Consider the following 21,799-nt stretch of genomic DNA (forward strand, 5'->3'; position numbering starts at 1 on the left):
AGAATAGAGCCAAGCCAGTGGCCATTTCCACAAGAGCCGGGCTCAAGATGCGGACTGGCCGGGATCGGTGGAACGCAAAAAGGGACGACACTGGGCGGGCGTTTGTCTGTAAAGGGGTAAAGACGGACATTGAGGATTGGGCCGAACACCTACCTGGGGAGTGGGTGCAACCGGCGTGGAACAAATTGAGCGAGAAACCGATCCAGTTCTGCAACAGCGCCGGAGAGCTCATCAAGACAACGCGAGCTAAGTGAATGCCCGGACAGGATGACAGTTTTTTTTTGGTATACCTGCAGCAGGGTACCGCCTACCTCACTACACGCCTGTCTGACAAATGGGAATGGCTGGCCTGACAGCTTGAGAGTAATCAATGTGTATCTTCTTCCATGAGCCATTTATTGTGTGTTAGCTCCCCCACCAAAGACCTGCGGGTGGCATCTAGACACAATAGTGACAACAATATCGGTCGAAACCCATCCCCGAGTTCACCCGGTATCAGCTCACTCAACTCAGACGGATTATCGGCAAGCGCTGCATAGTGTTCTTCGTACTGATTCCGGAGGTTCTCATCAGTTTGCCCAAACGCTCGCTAGGCAAAGGAGGTGTCGCGGTGGAAATCGCACTTGTGGAGCTCGGCTCTCACCGCCGAGCTCAGCAGCTCATCATGTGAGCTCGCCCAGACCATTTCCTTTGTGTATTTAAGCCAGTTGTTTAGTCTCCTACTGCAGTAGATAGATCTTCAGAGACTTCAACCTATCCACGCACTTCCCACGACCTCTGCTAAGCTCCTGTACGCGTGACAGGAGGCTCCGTCGGTCAGTGTATAAAACATCTAATAGTGTGAGTGTCAGTAACGAAGCGGCGGTAGGTGGAGGCCGTCGACTGACGCATAAGCCAAGATGCTAGCTGTCGACTTTGAAAGGCAGGTTTGTTGTAGCATCATTGCAGAGTAACTCCGGCGGTAATAAGGGTCTTCGTGGAAAGCGTGTCCGGTTGGAGGAGTCGCCATCGATAACGCGGAAAGCGTATCTGAGATCAAGGACTGTAGCATGACTATCCCCAAAGCCAATATTGACCGGTTCGGTCACTCGGCATGGAGATTTGTGTGTGTCTGCATGCCATCTTTCCGGCGGATCTCGTGTACAAGAGGCTGCTCTGTAGCTAGATAGTGTTCGATATCACGGCAAGGAGGCGGAGGTAGGGCAACATTTCCGGGGTGAATATCTAACGGCCGCATTAATCTAACTGCGGTCCCAAGAACCAGCGGTGCAAAATGCATTTGCCTACTGACCTCCATGCACTACTCCAATTTTGTGCAGAGCAGCCAGTCCGAGTGTCAAACCGCGGATACACTGCTTTCGTCTAAGAGAAGGCAGAGGTACATCTGGATTTTTCAGATGTTCACACGGAGTGGATACCGACGCAAGTCTGTACCTGTCAAGCGATAGACTACTGCGTCAAATTCAATGCCCATATACCTTGGGTCCGCTTGGGCTAGGCGGTGCGGGACCTTGTAGCTATCCATAATCATGGCGACAAACGGGCTATGACAATGCTCTTTGACAAATTGACTAATGTGAAGCTCATTGCGAGCAAGCCGGCTAAGGAACTTGATCGTAAAAAATTCTCTGCACAAGTCCTCAACGGTAGCATTAGCTGCAAAAGGTTGGACAAACCCGGAAACAGGATCTTGCCAGAGGAATATTGGATGATGACCGTCATGAACAAGGTGAACAACTCTGCTGGCCAGATCTACGCACAGACCTTTTCAGTTGTCCCTGTGAGCGTGGTGCTGGGAGATATGGACCACATCGCCAAGTTTGAAGAGGACGATCTCGGCACCAAGAAATCCTCGAAATCATATCGCAGGCTCTCGGTTACATCGGGATGGCTGCTGGTTTAACGAGCTGGAAGGGCACAGATGTCGTCAACCTGATGGGCCTGACGTTTGACACGGCGCAAGAACATCTCGAGGAGGAAAAGCGCAGGGAGGAGCCGAGGAGGACGCTCTCAAGGCCATGAACGAGACACTCAAGCTTTTTTTTTAGGAATCACGAGAAGCGTTGATAATCACGCTACGTAACTTCTTCGACGGCGCACTAGACGAATAGAACCGCGACTTCTTCCCCAACAAATCGCAGTGGACATATGGCAAAGCCAAGAATTCACACCTGAGCACGACGTCATGCGGTTTCTCTCGGATCAACGCTACATGGGATTGATTAGCCAGCTCAATAGAACAGCACCAGGGCTGCCTTCGCCAGCAACATCCGCCTCGGCTTCATCATTGCTGCTCTCGACAAGGCCCGGCTGTACATCATCGCGACAACAAGCGGAAACTGCGGTAGCCCAAGCTCGCACCGGATCGACGGCCACTGCTATACCCTGCACAAGCTCGGGCCTGGTTTCAAGGATGCGACCGTCACCTCGCAAGAGCAGTTCACGACGCCAGTCGATGACAAGATCGTGGAGCTTATCGAGGAGAGCCTGGAAAAGCTCTATTTGGGTTCCATCAAGTGCCAGGCGAGCAAGATCGACGCGTATCCGCCGCGAGGGATCCACACGGGCGCGCTAAAATTCCCAAAGCCTGTGGAGGACACCACTTTTATCGGGAGTTGCTCTTTCAGCGTTCCAATTCTATAACTGGAACCAAACAAGTGGAGAGTTGACGTCTGTCACACCGTGCCAGGTCTTGGAGCGGGCAAAACAAGGAGGGCCCCCCAGAGTGAGCAAGAACATTCTACCGCCCGTTCTCGCGGAAAGCATCACCGAGAAGTTTTGCCAGACCTAGTGCAAGGATAAAAATTGCCTTTGGGAATGGAACCTTTCGTGGACGAGGTCCCGGTGGCCCCGCCTGCCCGGACACGCCGGAGGAGGGGGAGCGGACGTCGGCGCTCTGGGTTGAGGGTACAGGCGTCTATGTTGAAGGGTGAACCTGAGGAGAGCGATTAGTCTGATTGCTCATTTGAGCTTCTTTTCTCTCGCTAACAACGTTCTCATATTTATTTAGTTTGTCTGCCCTTCAGTTCATTCTGGGACATCTTGTGACTACCGGACACTTCCCCAATCCGCTGGCCAGCCGCACCCTGATTCGGATAATTTATATAAGGAAGTGCAACTCGAGCAAAAGAAGCAAAGAGACTTGCGACCTGCAACTCAACCTTGCCGAACCAGGCAACTACATCAAACATGTAACCTCCAACAGGATTCTTACTGAGCCGGCTGGCCCTCGTCTCGCTCATCGTGTATTCGGCAGAAAAGAGGTTTGCAATCAGTTGATCTACCGGAGGTGAGACCCCTAGAAACTAGTTATATGTTTGTTACACATCATCCACGGTGTATGCTGATAGAGGATCATTTCGAGGTTTGTAAGTTCTGTAAGTCAACCCTTTTTGAGTTTATGACTATCGCAGAGGAAGAGCCTGGGTTAAAAGACGGAGGAGGAGAGGGCTACGGCAAAGGAGAAAGAGCAGGTGAGATTGCCAGCTGTTAGGTACTTACAGTGGCAGTTGGAGGGTATTGTTCTCGTTTGATATTTTGGGGGCGATGCGCTGGGCACCTAGGAACCGTGATTGTTGGGTATCTGGCGCAGCCATGGAACTCCAAAGAGGCCGCACATCTTCGCATCGACCATTAATTAAGTGTGCTTATAAAGCCAAGCACCTTCACGCCATATGGCGGGATTATTCTGGGTGTTTTAGCGAGGTACTGTTCATGGGATGAAGAAGATGGTTGGTGTGGACAACATTAATATATCAACCAACTCATCTGTTCCGCGATCGGCTAATGTGTCTGGGGAACGTTCTTAACTTTCAACTGCCGATATCTTGCAATGTGCTAAGAGCCTTTTATCTCTGTCAAGCGACCCAGACAACCTGGACCTGAAGGTACCATAAATATGACTCCCCGCATGGTTGTATTCACGATGTACCGGTGGGATAGCTCAGCGTCGTCATAAGACTACAGCTTGGCAACTGTATCTAAGCCACTCTGGCCGTTTGTATTGCTGACCGATCAGTCGTATGCCCCATACCAAGTGAGGGCCTGTAAATGACAAATAATTGACCAAAGGGCAATCTGCCACTCGCTCGGACCATAAATACCAGCTAACTTTCCCCATCTTTTGATCGTGCCGAAGCAGTCATCCAGCGAATTAAATCACAATGTGCGTGACAATCAGGCTCATGTCTTTTTCTCCTCACTCTTTTGTCTCTTACCAAGACAGCAAGAGCGGTTTGCAACCACGCCTTAGGCATTAAGCTATTACCGCAACGAAAACTGCAACGTCATGGCATGCCCCGGCGGAAGAACTTGCATCTATACGCCGTGCATCACCATCACCATCCACCACCAGAATGGCCAGGTGACGGAACAGCTGTTTAGCACTGCATTCAGCTGGACAATCAGGACACACCACAGGCACAGGTGGGGGAATGTGGCTTTTGGGGTAGGTATTATGACGATCCTAGCTACGGATTTTCTGTCTATGCCAACCGGTGTGGCGGTTGCGAAGGCCATGGAGGGCTTGGCGGTATGGGATGTTGGGAGAGGGCATTGAAAATCACGAGGCGAAGCCTACCTAGCGTCAGAAATGTCTACTATGATTGTGGCTAGACACCTGCCATCCTTCCTTGAAGTGAGTTGTTTGACGTGGCGCTTTGCTAATTGAGTTCTGCTAACAGCTTTGTGTTGCCTAGCAGCTGAACATACAAACAACTGTTGACCCTGTGAAACTGCTTTCTCACTTTGTATGTCGGGTTTCGATCCGTCTTGAGAGTGTTAAAGATGTGTCGGTTACGTTGGCAGGTTGGCTCCTAAGCTGGAGGGTTTTCAAAACAAGACACATATCTTGAGAGATCGAAACTTTGCGTGAGCTTAAACTAATGTTTGTTGCCCTGTGAGAGTTGAAAAGGTGAATGCGTCCGGAAATTATCTTATGTCGATCGAATGTGTCTCCTAACGTGTGCCCAAAAGTCGTTATTCCCCATTGAACTCTCCCCCCCATACCCCATCAAGTCAACCAAGCAAGAACATTTAACCCGAGCTTATTATATTTTACAGATGTTACGAGATTTATCCACCATTTCAGCATCAAGAAGTAACCTTGTAACCGCTTCAATTGATGCCAATAGTCCTGTCATCCGGTCTGAAGACGGCAGGCAATCGGATTGTAGGAGTCGATCTTGAACTGAAGTGTTGTCGTAAACGTATCTGTCAAGCATTGAAGACGCATGCGCCGAGGTGCTATTGTCTGTCAGTATGAGGTTGTAGACCCGGTGGGTGCCGAAGTGGAAATGAACTTACGCAGGTGGCGGGTTGAAATTACTGGTCGCGTCCATTTTGAGCACAAGGCTCGCGCTTAGTGGAGGGTGAATTTGAGGGCGGTTCTGAAAAGGACGAACTACTGAATTTATGGTGGCTTGATGGCAATGGAAATGTTGTTTTCTTGACAGCTCGCTAAATGGTGGAGTTTCTATCGTTTTCATTGGGGACATGAGCGAGGGTTCCTAAGATATACGACGCAGTCCCGGGCCTCCCGGTCACTACATCCGGAGCCGGTGGGCCTGTGCGCTCCGAGTCCCGGAACTCGGGGCTCGGGATTCCAGCACCGGATTCTGGCGCCGCAGAATCTAGATTCCGGAATTCGAAATCTAAACCAATCAGCGGTCTGCACCAACAGATTGAGCCGCGCACCGCAGGCCTCCCACCAAGCGCGCAGGATCTCGCGATTGGAAATCTAAGCCAATCAGAGGCGCGAGGTAATGCCCCTGACAGGGATGTATCAGGGGCTTCGCCGCTTGAGCACTATCGCAGAGCCTCACTTCGACTGACCCGTGGTTCGCGCCCACACGCATGAAATAGCTTTGCTGTCCTCACTCACTCAAAATGCATTGTGCATCATCCGTCTTCCCAGGCTTGTAGAGTTCCAGTCGCTCGTTCTCATCACCGGCGCCAGGCATACCGCGGGATTGCCTTCGTTTTTCATGGACTTCACAGCTGACGCTCGGCCGGTCCAGTCATCTTCGCTAGGCTCCAACGTCCCCGCAAAAATGCCAGGCACCAATGCACGACATACGAGTATGCAGGCATCCGTTCCGGATCATGTCGCAACGAAAACTCTTGACAAGACGCGTAAATCTTCACCCCCGTCTCACCTCTTCCTTGCCGACTCGTGCCTACGCTCAATGGACCCAAGGTGTGGCAGCCCAGTCCCATCGCACAGTACAGTACCCAGTACTTGTTCAGATGGACCCCTTTCACCGCGCAGCCTCCAATCGACAGTTCAGACTTCGCCTCCCGGGACGGCTCTTACCTTCTCACACAGCAGAGAGTCGTCGCTCGATGTGGGATCTCCCGTCCATGATGCAGACACGCTGGCCATCTTGATGAATAAAACTTCCCTTCATCCGGTCCCTACTGGCCAACGTCGTCGCAATGTGGCCAGTCTCCACATATCTCGGCTCCCTCGCCGTCGAAAAGTTGGGTCTGAAGACCTCTCGGCCTGGCAAAAGGATCTCTTACGGCCGCGGGACTTCGGCATACCACTGATATTTGAACCCGTGGCTGAAGATGACGATGAAGACCTGCGTGCATACCGCCGAGAGGACCGTCATTCAGGACTCGACAGCAGCGAGATCGAAACCACAGTCCACTCACCTTCCGCACAGATCATTGCAGACGGTAGTCCCAATGTACTGGCAGAGAGCTTGCAACCCACTGAATCCGATCCCGACGCTGAGGATATCCCTAACGAAGCTCCGGTCTCAATCATGGCGAAGTGCATCCTTGAACAACACTTCGGCCTCCCTCTAGGTCGCTCGGAGCCCCCCAAAGACATCGTCGAGGCAGTCCGCATCTGCCTGGATGACATCTCGCTTTCTGTCCGCTCGATCCAGGGTATGGGTTCGATGGCCCACATGAAGACCGCAGCTGGGGACTCTCAAATGCCAGGGCCATATGGTTCTCCTTTCTCTGGGTCTGAAAGTAGATCATCGTCCAACGGCAGAAAACGTCCCCTGGGAAATCACAAGGAGGATGGCGATGACCTGCATAGTCGCCGAGATGGAAGTGAGGATATGGGTGACCCGATCACACAAAGGGACAGCAACAATCCGAAGAGAACCAAAATGGAATCATACCCCTGCCCATTTCGGAAGCGCAATCCTTATCGATTCAACTGTCGCGAGTGGGAGTATTGTGCAAAGGCCCCATTCAAGAGCATATCGGAGTTGAAGTAGGTTCATACGTAGTCTTCTATCACGGCTGTTACTAACCTCATACAGAAGGCATATTCTCAAGTATCATCAGCATCAAGAATTCGCTTACAAGTGTCCACGGTGTCATGTTGGTTTTGTCACGCTTGAAGGGTGGAACGCCCACATCACGGTCGAACCTGTCGACATGTGCAGCACCAGACCTGGCCCTCTTCCAGATCTCGCAAACGAAACTGTTCCTTTCTTCGTGAGCAATAGGCTTCGGAATAGAAAAGACCACTTCGACTGGGTTAGCCTATGGCAAACACTGTTTCCACACGACGAGAATGTCCCCGAGCCAGGTAATCTTCAGCCCCACGAATCGTTACAAATTTGAACCCTGCTGACCGGCCCTGTCTAGACTTTGAACCCGTCGTTGAACTCCACGAAGTAAACCACGAAGTCCAAACCGCCCTCCCCTCATTCCAAACCCAACTCCACTCCACGCTCGAGGCTCTTCTTCCCACCTCCTCAAAGCAGAACGCTTCCCAACTCCGTCACATCCTCGGAAGCACCCTTGAAAACCTCTTCAGAGAGTTTCTCTCAACCTCTTTCACCAAAGCCCAAGCCCACGCCACCGAACCTTCCCAGCCTCAAGCGGACAACGCACCACCCCCAGCTCCACGCCCCAGGCCGAGAAGACCATCCGTTTCAACAAACAGCACACGCCCCTCCTCCCTGGCCAGCATAAACGAGAGATCAAACCCACGTCCCATCCTCCCCAGCGCGGATCCAAGTAACCGGTTGAGCGTTTGGCCCTCAGCCGAGAGCTGTGACACCTCGCCATCTTCATCATTCCGTTACTCAACCAGTACCTTCGGGCAATCTCAGCGGATATCGATGGCGGAGAGCGCAACGACATGGAGTAGCTTTCCCGTGAGACGTTTGTCAATGGGAAAGTCAACCGGCGAGAGCACACCAATGAAGGAGCTTGTATTACTAGGGAACAAGCGGCAGAGCGAACTCATAGAAACAGATGCAGAAAAGGATCCGGGTTATAGGGATGCGGGCTGTGGGATTTGTTCAAGTTGCTTGTTGGATATCAAGCCATGTGAGAGTGGGGCAGGGAATGTCGAGAAGTTGGAGTTTGGGGAGTTCCCGGAGGAAGTACTGCTGGGAGATTTTATTTTAGGCCCCGGAGGTATGTTGTAGAGTCGGGTGGCGATTGTGACGGATCAGTATGGGGTACGAGGGCGACGCTGTGTCTCAGGATTGTGGCCACGGCGGTCGGGTATGATACTGATGGATTTGATGGGCCCACGGGATAGATGGGAATCGGTCTTGTGGGCCGAATGTTTAATGATAGTGTCGCAAGGACATATTCTTCCCAAGTTTGACCCATGACATAGACATAGATTCAAGTGCATGAGAGACTGTTTTTTTTTTACCCTATAATGTATCTTATAATCGAACGCAACAGATAAGCGAGCGCAACACTATCCATACGTTGCACTATTTTACATTTAACATCTATTTATTCTACAACTCAAAATACTTTCGCTTTCAAACGAAGTGTAACGAGAGTCTCCAGACGAAGGTCAGGAGGACCCGCCGAATGATGCTGGATGATGTCACGATACAGGATAGATAAGAACCCCGTGAGGGAACTCTCTCACGCAGGGCACTTCTGATCCGTAAGGATCAGTCTCTGTACAATTGATAGGAGGCTGTTCACCAAGATATCGCCCGCTGGTCCAGGTCTTTTCGGTATCAAGACATCGTGGTCTATCTCCCTCAACGTGTTCCCAGAACAACCCCTTTGCAATTCTGATCCTTACGTTCTACCGTTGGCCGAGATAGCACCTACGATAAGTACCTCCCGTGAGCTGGGAGTAGAGTCGAGTCCAGGGGAAAACACCCCCCAATCACCCACAAATCCTGTACGCCTTTATCAGTCGGAATCACCAGGATTTCGACCTCGTATATCTTCGTATACCCTTTCGGACTCCCGGGTTCCACGTCAAGCTCCTTACTATAATAACCTATTGGAATCAACCTGTCTTCGGATACAGCAACTGGAAGCACTGAAACAACTGCGAGAATAAGAAGAGGGTTTGCTTCGGAAGCTAAGCATCTTACTAGGCGAATCCTCACCGAAACACAGGCAATATCGTTCTCCTTCAGCAGGTTCTAGTAACTATAATAAGGACCGAAAGGCGATTAAGGTAAAGTATCTGATTCAGTTCCCTGACAATACTATCTATCGATACCGTTTAGAATGGCTCTAAGATCTATAGCGAGCATTTATAGGAGACCCGAAACGGTTTAAAACGGGTATAAACCGGATCCTTTTCGCCTTAGATTAAATAGAAGAACGTCCTTGCAATCGATAGTATAGTCATTATAACAATCTTCCGACAGATATACGATAAGAGGCTGAAAACGACTGGAAAACGTTTGAAGATTAGATACTGAACTGTATTCGAGATCTTATAGATTAAGAATCTACTGTTATAAAGTAGTTTAATGATACTAAGTAACGAGAAAACCAGTCTCCCTTAGATTTTTATTAGTACTTGGAATCCCTTAAAGCCCAATTCCCGAAGTAGGATAAAAAGGCTCGTACTCTCACCTTTTATACGAAGCTTTTATCCGCAATTAGCAACTATATCGACTTATACGTCTATAATAAGCTAGAGACTCGGGAAGAGATAGTCAAACTCGCTATTCAAATTTGGTATAGTTTCCAGCACCGAAAACCTCAGGAAGCCCCTAAGTATTCGTCCCGAAATCCTTCTTACTCTTCTTCTTCATTACGTTCTTCCTTAACCTACAAATCGTTATTTTATCCTCGAAGAGTGTTATTATCCCGTTATTACTAACGAAACGTGCTGTCAACGACGCTATATACGAAACCTGATGATCACCCTATATTAACCCTATCTTATTTCAATCAGCTGAACCCTATAGATAGTCAGGGAAACCCTTTAACTTGTTTTGTTTATAGCAGTAACACCTATTTCGCTAACGACTGCCTATAAAAAGGAGTATCAGTGAACAAAGCTACTAGGTACCCTAGTCGCCGAGGTAGGGGATTGCGCCTAAATCGGCGGGGAAACGGTAGATACCGGCGGATATAAACCCTAATTACATCGGTGAAGACGATGTACCAAGGGTTCCAGTTAAAGAACGAATGTATACTTCCGCAACCTTGTTAAACCATACCCCTTAATCTATTATAGTCGATCTCGATATTAGAGTAGAGATTGATGTTGTTAGTCTGGAGTTTATGAAGTAGAGGAAACTCCGATAGATTGGGATGCAATTACCCCGTATTCGGTTTATAGACTATTATATCGTTAAAGCATTTGGTATTTATAAAGTTCCCTTGGAACTAATAGACTGCTAAGGAATTACCTAAAGAACATACATTTCTTATACCGCTATTAATCACCCCCTTATTACAAACGATTCCCCTATTCTTCTTAGGATACTAAGTTTAATATCCTATAAGATCTTGTTATACCTAGAAGGGAATTTATAGTAGTTTATAACGGAATCGGAGTGTATTCGGATTGAAAACCCGAAGAAATTCTTAAAAATATGTTGAGGAGAAGCTTGTATTTACTCCTTGATATAGTATCCAGACGTACCAGAGGCGCTTTTTCCGGAGGAGGAAGAGGAGAATACCCCCCGAAAACCTGAAGACATCCCTCCTGAAATCTCAGACTTTACGGATATTATAAACTCCAGTAACGTAGATATTCTACCTTCTTTCAAAAGCACTGATCATGCTATTGATCTACTCCCCAATACTATTCCTCCTATTAGACCTCTTTATCCTCTATTACGATATAAACTTTTGATTTTAGAGGAATATCTACGTGAAAACCTGGTAAAAGGCCGTATTCGTCTATCCCAGAGTTCAGCTGCAAGTCCTATCTTATTTGTCCTAAAGAAAGATAGTACTCTATACTTATATATAGATTACCGCGGACTTAACCGGATAACGGTTAAGAATCAGTACCCTTTACTGTTGATCTTAGAACTCTTGGACCGAGCATCCGGAGCAAAGTATTTCACGAAGTTGGACCTGAAAGAGGTATATTACCGGATTCGCATCCGAGAAGGAGACGAATAGAAGACGGCTTTCCGTACCCAATACAGTCTGTTTAAGTATCTTGTTATGCCTTTTGGCCTAATAAATACTCCTGCGACCTTCTAAAGTTATATTTAGACTGCTTTAGGCGGGCTACTGGACGATTGTTGTATGTGTTATTTGGATAACATTTTAATTTTCTCCCCAGACCGGGAAACCCATACGACTTACCTCCGACGAGTCCTGGAACGCCTGAGACAAGTACAGTTATACTGCAAGCCCAGTAAGTATTTATTTTATCAGGACAAAGTGGAATTTCTAGATTATATTTTAACTCCTGAAGGTATCGGTATGGATTCGGTATGAATTCAGACTGTCTAAGATTAGCCTAAACCACAGTCCTATCGAGACATCCAAGTTTTCTTGGGATTTTATAATTTTTACTGTCGATTTATTCGAGGTTATTCGGAGATTGTATTACCGTTGAGTAATTTGCTAAAGGGGTTATAGAACGGACGAAAACCGGGAACCCTCCGGTTAGAGGTCGAAGAGCGTACGGCATTCGCGTGGCTCAAGAGAGCATTTTAAGATACGCCAGTTTTACATTATTTCGACCCCGAACTCCCTGTTATTATTGAGATAGACGCCTCTGACTTTGCAATAGGAGCTGTCCTGTTGTAGGTCCCGAAAGGGGGTCGAAAACATCCTATTGTATTCTAGTCGGCGAAGTTTTCTGGACCGGCCTAGGACTATAGAACTCCTAACAAGGAGATGATGGCTATTGTAGAAGCCTTCAAGTATTGGCGATACTACGTTAAAGGGAGTCGCTATAAAGTCACTATGTTTTCGGATTACAATAACCTATAAAGGTTTATAAAGTAAAACCGATTGAACGGCCGATAGACTAGATAGTGTATATATCTAATAGGATTTGATTTCACTATTAAGTATCAGCCTGGAAAGCGAAATCCGGCCGATAGCCCTTCGAGAAGACTAGATTACGAGGACAAAGAACGTCCTGATAGATTCGAGTGGATGCCTACTTTTAAGAGCAAAATTGCTCGGGTAAACCGGATTAGAAAGCTGATTGCAGAAAGAAATAAGATTGCCTATTACGTAGAAGAGAGTAAATTAGTTCGTGTAAGAAACCTTGGTAAATCAGCTAGTACCCGGGTCGGAAAGACGACTGCGGAAGGGGTCAAGAGAGTCTACTATATACTAGAGAATAGCGAAGATACTAGTATATAGGACCCTAGTAAACTAGCTAGTTGGAAACCCGAAATAATAGGTTGTCCCTCAGAAGTCACTGTAGGATCGCTAAGTGTTTACCTGCTAGGACCTCAGGATTACTAAGAAGCTGATTAGCTTGGATAGGAATAGATTATTATTCGTTAATATACGAGAGAGTACGCTCGACTGGAAGCGGTTTATACTACGGAACCGTCGAAATCTATAAGAGAATTGATCCTAGAGCTACAAGCTATGGATCCGGTGACTCTGAAAATCAAGGAAAGGCTGGCGAATCCAGCCCGAAACCTAAGAGTTTCGCCCGAATAGGCACTTGGATGTAAGCAAGAATTGCTGTATTAAGGACGATTGTTCGTCCCGGCAGAGTAAGCCGTTAAGCAGGAGTTACTCCAACTTTTTTATAACGATCTGTTAGCAGGTCATTTTAGTGTCGAGAAGACTCTCGAACTGTTGTAAAGAAAATACTTCTGGTATGGTATGACTAAAGATGTTAAAGACTATTGTAGAACCTGCTATACCTGCTAAGTCAATAAGACAAGACGGTATAAGCTGTATAGATCGCTCGAATCGTTGCCGATTCCTATACGACCTTGGAGCGAAATTACTATAGACTTTATTGTAGGTTTTCCTGTGGTAAAGAGTCCCGATGGCTCCGAGAAGGATGCAATTCTAGTAGTTGTCGATCGGTATACGAAAATAAACCGATTCTTCCTAGTGTCTACCACCATTACCAGCCAAGAATTGGCAGAGCTTGTTCATAAAGAGATTGAACTTAAATATAGCCCTATTGATAGTTACGTTAGTAATCGAGGTTCTGTTTTTATATTATAGTTTTAGAGCGATTTGTATTACCTGCAAAAGGTATATAAGCGGCTTTCGACCGCTTTTTACCCGTAAACCGACGGGCAAACGGAGCGAGTAAATCAAATATTTATTCAATACCTCCGTTGCTTTGTATACTAAAACCAAATTACCTAGGTAAATCTCCTCCTAGAAATAGAATTTGTTATCAATAGTACTGTCAATTCTATAATTAAGATAAGTCTCTTTGAAGCACTAATAGGTTATTAACCTCCGATTTCCTGCTGTATCGAGGGCGATATATAAGAAAGGAGGATACCCAACGTAATTAAAAGAATTAAAAAACTTATTGAGCTAAGAAAATAGTTAGAACAAAATTGGGCTAAAGCTATGGCAGTCTAGAAACGATATTACGATGAGAAGTATATAAAAAAGGAGTTTAAAAATGGAAGTTTGGTATTGTTATTAACCCGGAATTTGAGATTCAAGTTACCGAGGAAATTAGTACCCAAGTTCATCGGTCCATTTCGTATTCTAAACCGAGTCGGATCGCTGGCTTATCGTCTAGTACTCCTGGATAAGTACGATCGTTTATATAATATATTTCCTATATTAATGTTGGAACCGTAGTACAGCCGAAAAGGAGACGATTCATCTGTAATGCCGATGCTAGACCTTGAGGACGATAGAGAGTAGGAAGTTAAAGAGATTCGAGACGAAAGAAAATTCTAGGGTAAAACCTTCTTTTTAGTTAAATAGGCAGGCTAGCCCTCAGAGTACAATTAGTAGGTATTAGAGGAGGATATAACAAATATACCTAAGCTGGTATTATAATTCCGAAAAGCATATAAAAACCAGCGAAAGCGTAGGCGATAAGATATTAATTAATATCTACCTATATAAAGCCATGTCCCGGGGTATACCAGACGCCAACCCCAACCGAAATACCCTAGAAAAACCCCTGAAAACAATATAAACCTCAGAAAATTAAGGTCGGTACTAGCTCCAAGTCAGGAGCTACCTCCACCTAAACCTACTAGGCCTCTGTATCCTCTACATTAGCAGCGATCTCCTCCTTGACCTTCTTGAGAAAACAGCACTTAGCGCCCGACCAACCTACGAAACCAATATCGCTAAGCGATAGACAAACGACAGACCGCACCTCCTAGGCGCACACCTCAGACTCGTATTACGAAAAGTCAGCGATAACTTAGTAGAAATATAGTAATTGAAACTAATATCGGCATTGCAGCTGCGGTTCCGGCTAGGGCAGGACGACTGCTACAGGCAGAGTTAGCTACGTAGCGCGACTATAGAGCAATATACTATATAAACTTGCTATTAAGATGTCAGCGATTTATATACAAAGACAAGCGAAACAAATATACTTATAGAAAACAGCTTGGTAATACTAGAAATACCGAATTAACGGCGATAAGCGGTCTCGGCGGCATCGAAAGCCCCGACTAGATCTTTAGCAGCGGCGGCGATCTTCTTACAGCTACGGCGAGACAGCGTAGAAACTTGAAGGCGATTACCCTCCTCGTCGAGCTCGCCCTCGGCGTCCTCTACACGATAATCGACGATAGCGCGAGCCATATCGATAAGGATTATAAGGTCGACGGAGTCGCCAACTATTCCGGTAGCGGCCTACAATCGTTAGCAAATCCCCTACCAATCCGCCGAAAATGTATACAACTTACCGGCATATACAACTCTTTCTTTACATTATAATAGGAATAACGCAAGGAGGTCGACTGCTCGAAAGAACAGTCAATCGTAAGGACCTCGCCGGAGCGAGGGTTAGTATTTTTAAATACCGAGCGAATGCATTTCATACACGGCGTGACCTCGGCAGCGGAGGCGGCGAAAGCGTCTATCGCGACGGAAAAGTAGCCGAAGCGATGACAAGAAGAGAGAGAGAGAGAGAGAGGAAGAGAGAGAGAGAGGGAGAGAGAGGCGAGGACGGGCAGCGAGCTACGCATAGGAGCAGAGCGAAAAGCAAGCGAAACAACGTATAGAAGAGAGCCTGAAGAAGAAAAGTTTTAGAAAAGGTGGGAGAGGAGAGGGGTATTTATACCCGAGGAGAAACGGCTAATACACGTCTGCAAATTTGCAACTATGTATAAGCCTTGCGATTGAGCAGTCGCACAATCTTCATGCGTTTTGAAGTTACGAGGACAACACGTGAGTTCGGATAGAAATCCGGACGATTCGGCTGTAATTCGGATCTCAGGCCCGAACCGGGAAAATAGGACCTCGGAGCCGCGAATCCCACTACGGCCCGACAACCGGCCGAACTTTTCCCGAAAACCTCCCGACTATAAGACGACTCACTCCTCACCCTAAACCATCGTTTCTCCTTTCCTACCACATAGCTCGTTGGAGCGGATGGACTATGAGGTCCACCGGTTCGACACTTATCCATTTACGCAGCTACGAACAGCACTTGACGTACGCCTGATATCCACCCGATGTCATCCCAAGTCTTACCCCCTAAGTTCAGACGATCCTCAGCAGTAAAGAACCTGAGGACAGGTTCTACAGAGGGGAGGATAATTTGTAACGAGAGTCTCCAGACGAAGGTCAGGAGGACCCGCCGAATGATGCTGGATGATGTCACGATACAGGATAGATAAGAACCCCGTGAGGGAACTCTCTCACGCGGGGCACTTCTGATCCGTAAGGATCAGTCTCTATACAATTGATAGGAGGCTGTTCACCAAGATATCGCCCGCTGGTCCAGGTCTTTTCGGTATCAAGACATCGTAGTCCATCTCCCTCAACGTGTTCCCAGAACAACCCCTTTACACGAAGCGCGATTAATCTTAGCTCTCAAGGCTCTTTAAAAAAAAAATCTAAGCCTATAAGCTGTAGTTAAAATCTATAATGTAAACTATATAACTCTATTACCAACGTGCTAGCTAGCCTATACAACGCGATATTCTAACCAATTTATAAAACCATACAGAACTAGAGAAATACACAATTATTTATATTATTCTTTTTATACTACTTTACTGTCAGGTGCAGGAGGGTGTCAGGTGCAGGCGGGGCACTGCCAGGGTCAGGGGCCTATAAATTACCGGCTTCGCCGGAAGTTTTGGAACGTTCAGAGTTCAACACTGTCACCTACCACCTCCTTAGAAGCGATAGCTGCGTAGACGCCGCTCCTTCAATGCGAATCATCCTTTCACTCTCCTTTTCTCACAGCAATCCCCAATTTTCGATCTGACATTTACCCAAAATAGAGTATGCCGGACCTTCTACCGCTATATACACAGGAAAACCGTACCGTATAGGCCAGGTAAAAAACTTATATCAACAAGTAATAGAAAATAACAGTAGTAGATGCCAATTAGTTGCAAAAGAAAGGAAGGCCTTATATAGGGCCCTAAAGACATCTAGTCTTCAACTTCGGATTCGCCTACCACTGTCAGGTGCAGGAGGGTGTCAGGTGCAGGCGGGGCACTGCCAGGGTCAGGGGCCTATAAATTACCGGCTTCGCCGGAAGTTTTGGAACGTTCAGAGTTCAACACTGTCACCTACCACCTCCTTAGAAGCGATAGCTGCGCAGACGCCGCTCCTTCAATGCGAATCATCCTTTCACTCTCCTTTTCTCACAGCAATCCCAATTTTCGATCTGACAACCACCTCCTTCTCTTTCTCAGCCTCCACGGCCTCCAGTTCTAGCTATCGAGCCAGGTTATGTTCTACCAGGTAGCCCGAATCCATCAGCCAGCCCAAAACCCTCCTTAATAGCCTGAGGTTCTGGAAGCCCCAGCCTTATAATACATGGTCCCTGTAAGGACCGGCCAGGTAAGGACGGTGTCGGGACAGGCCAAAGCCCCGAATCTGCAGCGTAGACGGGGCTCCAACAAAGCAACAGCAGTAGCGCTAAGTCGGGACAGCTTGAATAATGTGTCAGATGAGCATAAAAGGAGCGCACAAGCAGAGGTGGGGGCGGGAACGGCAAGCGGGGAAGGAGGCCAAAGCATAGAACCTGAAGGACAAAATGAAGGGCAGGAGATAGGGCTCAGGGAGAAGGTAAAGTTCAATGAGACAACAACTCAACCCCTATCATGCGCTCTACTCCTTCGTTGCGCGTGCACTACTCGTACCCAGACACTCTGGTCCTACTACCCTTGGATCCTCGATTCTCACAGTCCCAGTGGGTTCGAATTTCTGTCCTTAGCTAGGTTCTAGGCTTCGGTGGTATCGGGCACCACACAACAAGGTGTTCCACTGTCTCTCGACTCTCTCCACAGCTGCAGTAGGAGGTAGAGAGGCCTGGAACCCCCCTGTTGGAAAAGGAAAGTCCTATAGGCCGATGGTTCCTGTTCGGTCCTGTACTAATAGTGAGCTCTAGGCTTAGTGAGATTTCGGTGCTTCTGTAGTACCCTGTCGGTAAATAGTAGTTCGGGGCGCCCTCGTCAGCTAGCCTGGTAGGCTGGCCTCTGATCTATCTTTCCCAACGCTCTTCACAAGCTCTCCTTAATACCTCCTCCACTACAAGGCCATGGTCTTAACCCTGATTTTAGCTTTAGCCTTGGCTTACCCACTAGCTAATGTCAAAAGGATCATGTGTCAAAGGATCAGGATCACAGGATCTAGTGCAGGAGCCAAACCCATGTACTCTATTGAGCTAAGGAAGACTGGCAGCTAACTACGCCACTGTACGGACGTCATCCTGTACGCGTATCTCGTCTATAAAAGGAGCAAACTCTCTAGCAAAGATAGACGGGACAGAAAAAGGGGACCGGGACAATCAACACAATCAAGACAAGACACATAAAAATCCTAAACTGTCATTTCCCAAGATTCAGAGGTGCCGTGTTTCCGACAGCTAATAGTAATAGCGGCTCTTTCAGATATTGTTGGTTGCTGTGGTAATAGCGGCCTACAGCCTCGTCTTCGTCCCTAGAACCTCCTGGATCAACCAGCACCAATCGCCGAGCCGCAACCTCAACTCGTAATTGTTGTACACATCGTCTAGATAGACGACAGAGCCGCTCAGACTTTGCCCATCGCTCCAGAAATAATTGTCTCTCCAGAAGTTGCCTCCGTGAGTAAATCTCTCGTGCTGGGTATACAATGGCGGATGGACAGCTGGTTTGTTGGAAACATTGCGCGTTGTCATAGGCAAGGCGCTAGATTCGCGAAACGCTGAAGTCGGAAATCGGCCACATGGTCTGCTCCTCATGGTACTGCCACTGGGCGGCCTTCCAACGGATTTCCCGCGGGTCATGAGGGACATGAAGCTGGTAACTGGGCGGCATGCCATCTTAGGGCCCGCACCATGACAACTTCCTTGGCTCGATGGAAGTGGGCAAGTTTTGAATGGCTAAGGTGACAAGGTGACAGGCGACAAGGCTTGGGCAGGGTTCAGGTCCCACATTAACGCAGCCAATCACTTTACGCAACCAGAGTTCGGATCCAGGTTTAGTAGCTGGATCCGGCGATGACCAGTTAAGTCCCGGTGTTGCGTGCTGTTATTCGGTTTTACCTTTATTTATTCTCCCTTGCTTGTAGTTAACCTAGGCCATCTACTGAAGCGCCTGGACGTCCGTGAGGAGTAAAATGAGTCACTTCAACATGACACCTCTGTCTCTTATAGCAAATCAAGATACCTCGATGATAGCTCACCCCGTAATGACGACCATGACGGGACGGCCATGGTTCGCGCTCCTTTTCGTATTTGGGCCTTTGGGGGGAGAAACCTGAGCTGGCTGGGTTGCGGGTACCGGGCCAAAGGGGTCTGTAGAGAGGCAAACAGTTTACAATCCAAGCGTGGCTGCAGTTCAAGAACCCGCTCTTGTTGATACAATTACAAATGTGCCCACCCATTATGCACAACGACTTGCATCTCATTGATCAGGCAGAATTTTCCCTTTTCCTCACGGCCCTCCTCCTCGTGCTCCCACTTCTCGACCCGCCCATGCACTCTCAGTTCTTTGAACCATGGCGTCGTGAACCACCGGGCGAGACGGTTTTTCCACATCCCTAACCAGATCTGAGACAGAGATAGCCAGCTGCTTCCCCCTTCAGGATGCACCGTGTCGTAGGCCTTGCGGTTGTAGCCTACTCGCACGGCGGGATTGAGAAAAACCCCCCGTGTGCGAGAGGCGGGATTGTCGGCGTGGATGAGGCAGCACTCAGAGCCTTCGACGTGGGATACCGCGAGGCTGTCGGGGACACCACGGAACTTGAGGCCTTGGATACCTGTAAAGGCCGAGGTCGGCATGGAGACTATGCTTCAGTTAGGGCACAGACTGGTGGGAGTAAGGTGGGCTGGACAGACCTATCCCATTCCAGCAGCTCGATACGGGGACTGGTTCGCCACGGGTCATGGCTTTTCTGGATTTAGAGGAGCGAAAGTATGGCCATGTCTGCGACGCGTGCTCATGCCCGCCTGAGTCGCGCAGAGCGAAGGTGTCATAGAAGAGCGGAGGCTTGCTAAAGTCGAGTGAGCAGGCTGCGGCGTAGCGGCCGTTGTTGGTGTTTAGGAGGGTAATGATATCTGGAACCTATGCATGGCGTGTTAGCGGCTGATAGGTAAGTAGACCGTTCCGACGAGGATAACACACAGTGAAGACGACATCACCCAGGAAGAGCACATGATCGAACGTTGTCCCGTTCGCAGCAAGCTCCAGCAAGGGCTGCAAGGAGAGATTCCGTAGCTTGGAGAGATAGGGTATCCTCCGAAGCATCTTATTCCCGTTGGGAGCGTCAATCCACCCTTCTTCCCCCGGCGGGCCGGCCACCAGATCAGCGTGTGTTGTCCCGTCCAGGATGATCTTCTTGGCTACACCAGTCTTCTCTAACTCGCGGTCCAGTTCGCGCAGAGCGCCCTTGGAGTTATCCCAGCTGCCGCTCTCATAAACGCTGACGAAGACATTCTCGGGACTCAGGGTCGTGACCAACTCCACCAAGCCCCTGTTCCAGTCGGACCGCAAGATCTTTTCATTATTCCAGTGCAGACTCGCGATGTACACCCGGGCTGGGCTGTGAAGGATGCCTCGGGATTTGGACTCGCGTTCGGCGCGTGCAACACGGTAGTAGATGATATGAGCCTCGATGACGGTCCATACGAGGAGCGCGAGGGCGAGCCTCTGGAGGGTCGAGCGCGAGATGAGCGTGCGGAAGATCCGCGGGCGGCGCGGCGCCGTCCTTGGTTTCATGGGTCGGTCGGCCGTGCCAAGCACGAGGCGGCGGTTTTTCGGCGGCGAAAAGTACTAGAAGCCATTGCAGAAGCCGCGAATGGCTTCCCGAAGGAACGATGTTGCAAAGCTGACGTTGAGGCGGGATGTGGGGCGAGGTTTGGGCGGATTGCTTGGCTTAATTTCTGTGCAGCGCAACAACCTCAGGGGTGTGCATAACACACTGTCACGGGTTCCAGTTTCTGTACCACAGCAGCTTGCACATCCAATCATCCACCCAAGCCTCGCAAGGTATGACACAGCAGAGATCGACTCGAGGGACGTATCATAGGAACTTCCTCGACTGTTAACAGCCTATAATGGTTCGTTTTATGAGCCTGCTTTTTCGGGCTGAAGACAAATGCGCGGGATCAAGTTTGAGCCTTGCCAGGGCGCGGAATGGAATAGGCACTGAATGGCGGTGCCACCCCAGCTAAACCATAACTAAACCAAGGCTACCATGCATCTTGCAACGCGGAAACTTTCCTTGTGCGCGCGCACGATAATTCCAGAATGCCCGACCCGGCCAGATCACACCAGCACAGAGAGCGTATCTATTGCACCCTCCTTAAACCCGTGATGACGCGCTCCCCACCCAAAATATCAGCAAGCAAGCCCCAAGCCCTCCTTCCCTCTTTCCCTCCCCCATCCGCTTATTTTCCCTCCAAAACCAATCCAAGGCACCACCTAACCCATAGTGCCCTCCACATCCCTTCACCAACCCAACCCAACCCGACCAACCTCAACCCATCCGTCCCAAACCATCCACTTTAGCCCAGCGCCTCGGCCGCCCACGCCTTGCCCCCTGACGGCGCGCCCAAGGGCGTGTAGATCTTGACGCCGCGGCGCTCCTCCTCGAGCTTCTGGCGCTCGCGCGCCGCGAGCGTCGACTTGACGGCCGGCGACTGGAACCGGGAGAGGAATCTGCTCAGCTTGGACTTGGGCTTGGGCTGGGCGTCCGGGTTGGGCACGCCCGTGCGCTCGTAGTAGACGTAGCGCTGCGGGGTCTGCGGCTTGGAGGCCTGGCCGGCCTCGCCTTGCTTTGTCTGTCCGTTTGGCGGCGCGTTGTTAATGCCGGGTTGGTCTGGCTTTGCGGTGTTGGTCGTGCCGAGGGAGGAGGAGGACGGGGTGGAGTGCAGGGAGGGCGTGTTTTTCGCGCTGCCTTTCATTTTATGGGTTCTTTTTATTTTTATTTATTTTCTTTTCCTTCTTCAGGTAGTTGGAGTTATGTTTGCAAATCTAATGGATGGTGTTTGTAA

General features: G+C 48.8%; 4 protein-coding genes across 4 annotated transcripts; 2 read left to right on the forward strand and 2 right to left on the reverse strand.

Annotated features, from left to right (window-relative positions):
- Nucleotides 1-1,720: 1,720 nt before the first annotated feature.
- On the forward strand, nucleotides 1,721-2,643 carry MFIFM68171_09736 (uncharacterized protein; the record flags this gene model as incomplete). Its single annotated transcript, XM_071065155.1, has 2 exons — nucleotides 1,721-1,876; nucleotides 2,239-2,643. 2 exons carry the CDS (start codon nucleotides 1,721-1,723, stop codon nucleotides 2,641-2,643), a joined length of 561 nt encoding a protein of 186 aa, XP_070921256.1.
- Nucleotides 2,644-6,063: 3,420 nt separating this feature from the next.
- MFIFM68171_09737 (uncharacterized protein) lies at nucleotides 6,064-7,993 on the forward strand (the record flags this gene model as incomplete). Its single annotated transcript, XM_071065156.1, has 5 exons — nucleotides 6,064-6,078; nucleotides 6,288-7,234; nucleotides 7,284-7,555; nucleotides 7,615-7,643; nucleotides 7,886-7,993. 5 exons carry the CDS (start codon nucleotides 6,064-6,066, stop codon nucleotides 7,991-7,993), a joined length of 1,371 nt encoding a protein of 456 aa, XP_070921257.1.
- Nucleotides 7,994-19,168: 11,175 nt separating this feature from the next.
- MFIFM68171_09738 (uncharacterized protein) lies at nucleotides 19,169-20,522 on the reverse strand (the record flags this gene model as incomplete). The annotated part of the gene is made up of 3 exons (XM_071065157.1): nucleotides 19,169-19,590; nucleotides 19,643-19,868; nucleotides 19,929-20,522. The coding sequence occupies 3 exons, from the start codon at nucleotides 20,520-20,522 to the stop codon at nucleotides 19,169-19,171; spliced, it is 1,242 nt and encodes a 413-aa protein (XP_070921258.1).
- A 788-nt stretch (nucleotides 20,523-21,310) lies between these two features.
- On the reverse strand, nucleotides 21,311-21,709 carry MFIFM68171_09739 (uncharacterized protein; the record flags this gene model as incomplete). Its single annotated transcript, XM_071065158.1, has 1 exon — nucleotides 21,311-21,709. The coding sequence occupies one exon, from the start codon at nucleotides 21,707-21,709 to the stop codon at nucleotides 21,311-21,313; it is 399 nt and encodes a 132-aa protein (XP_070921259.1).
- Between the last annotated feature and the right edge of the window lie 90 nt (nucleotides 21,710-21,799).

Source organism: Madurella fahalii (genome assembly GCF_045866475.1).
Source record: "Madurella fahalii IFM 68171 DNA, scaffold_5, whole genome shotgun sequence".
Lineage (NCBI taxonomy): Eukaryota > Fungi > Ascomycota > Sordariomycetes > Sordariales > Madurella > Madurella fahalii.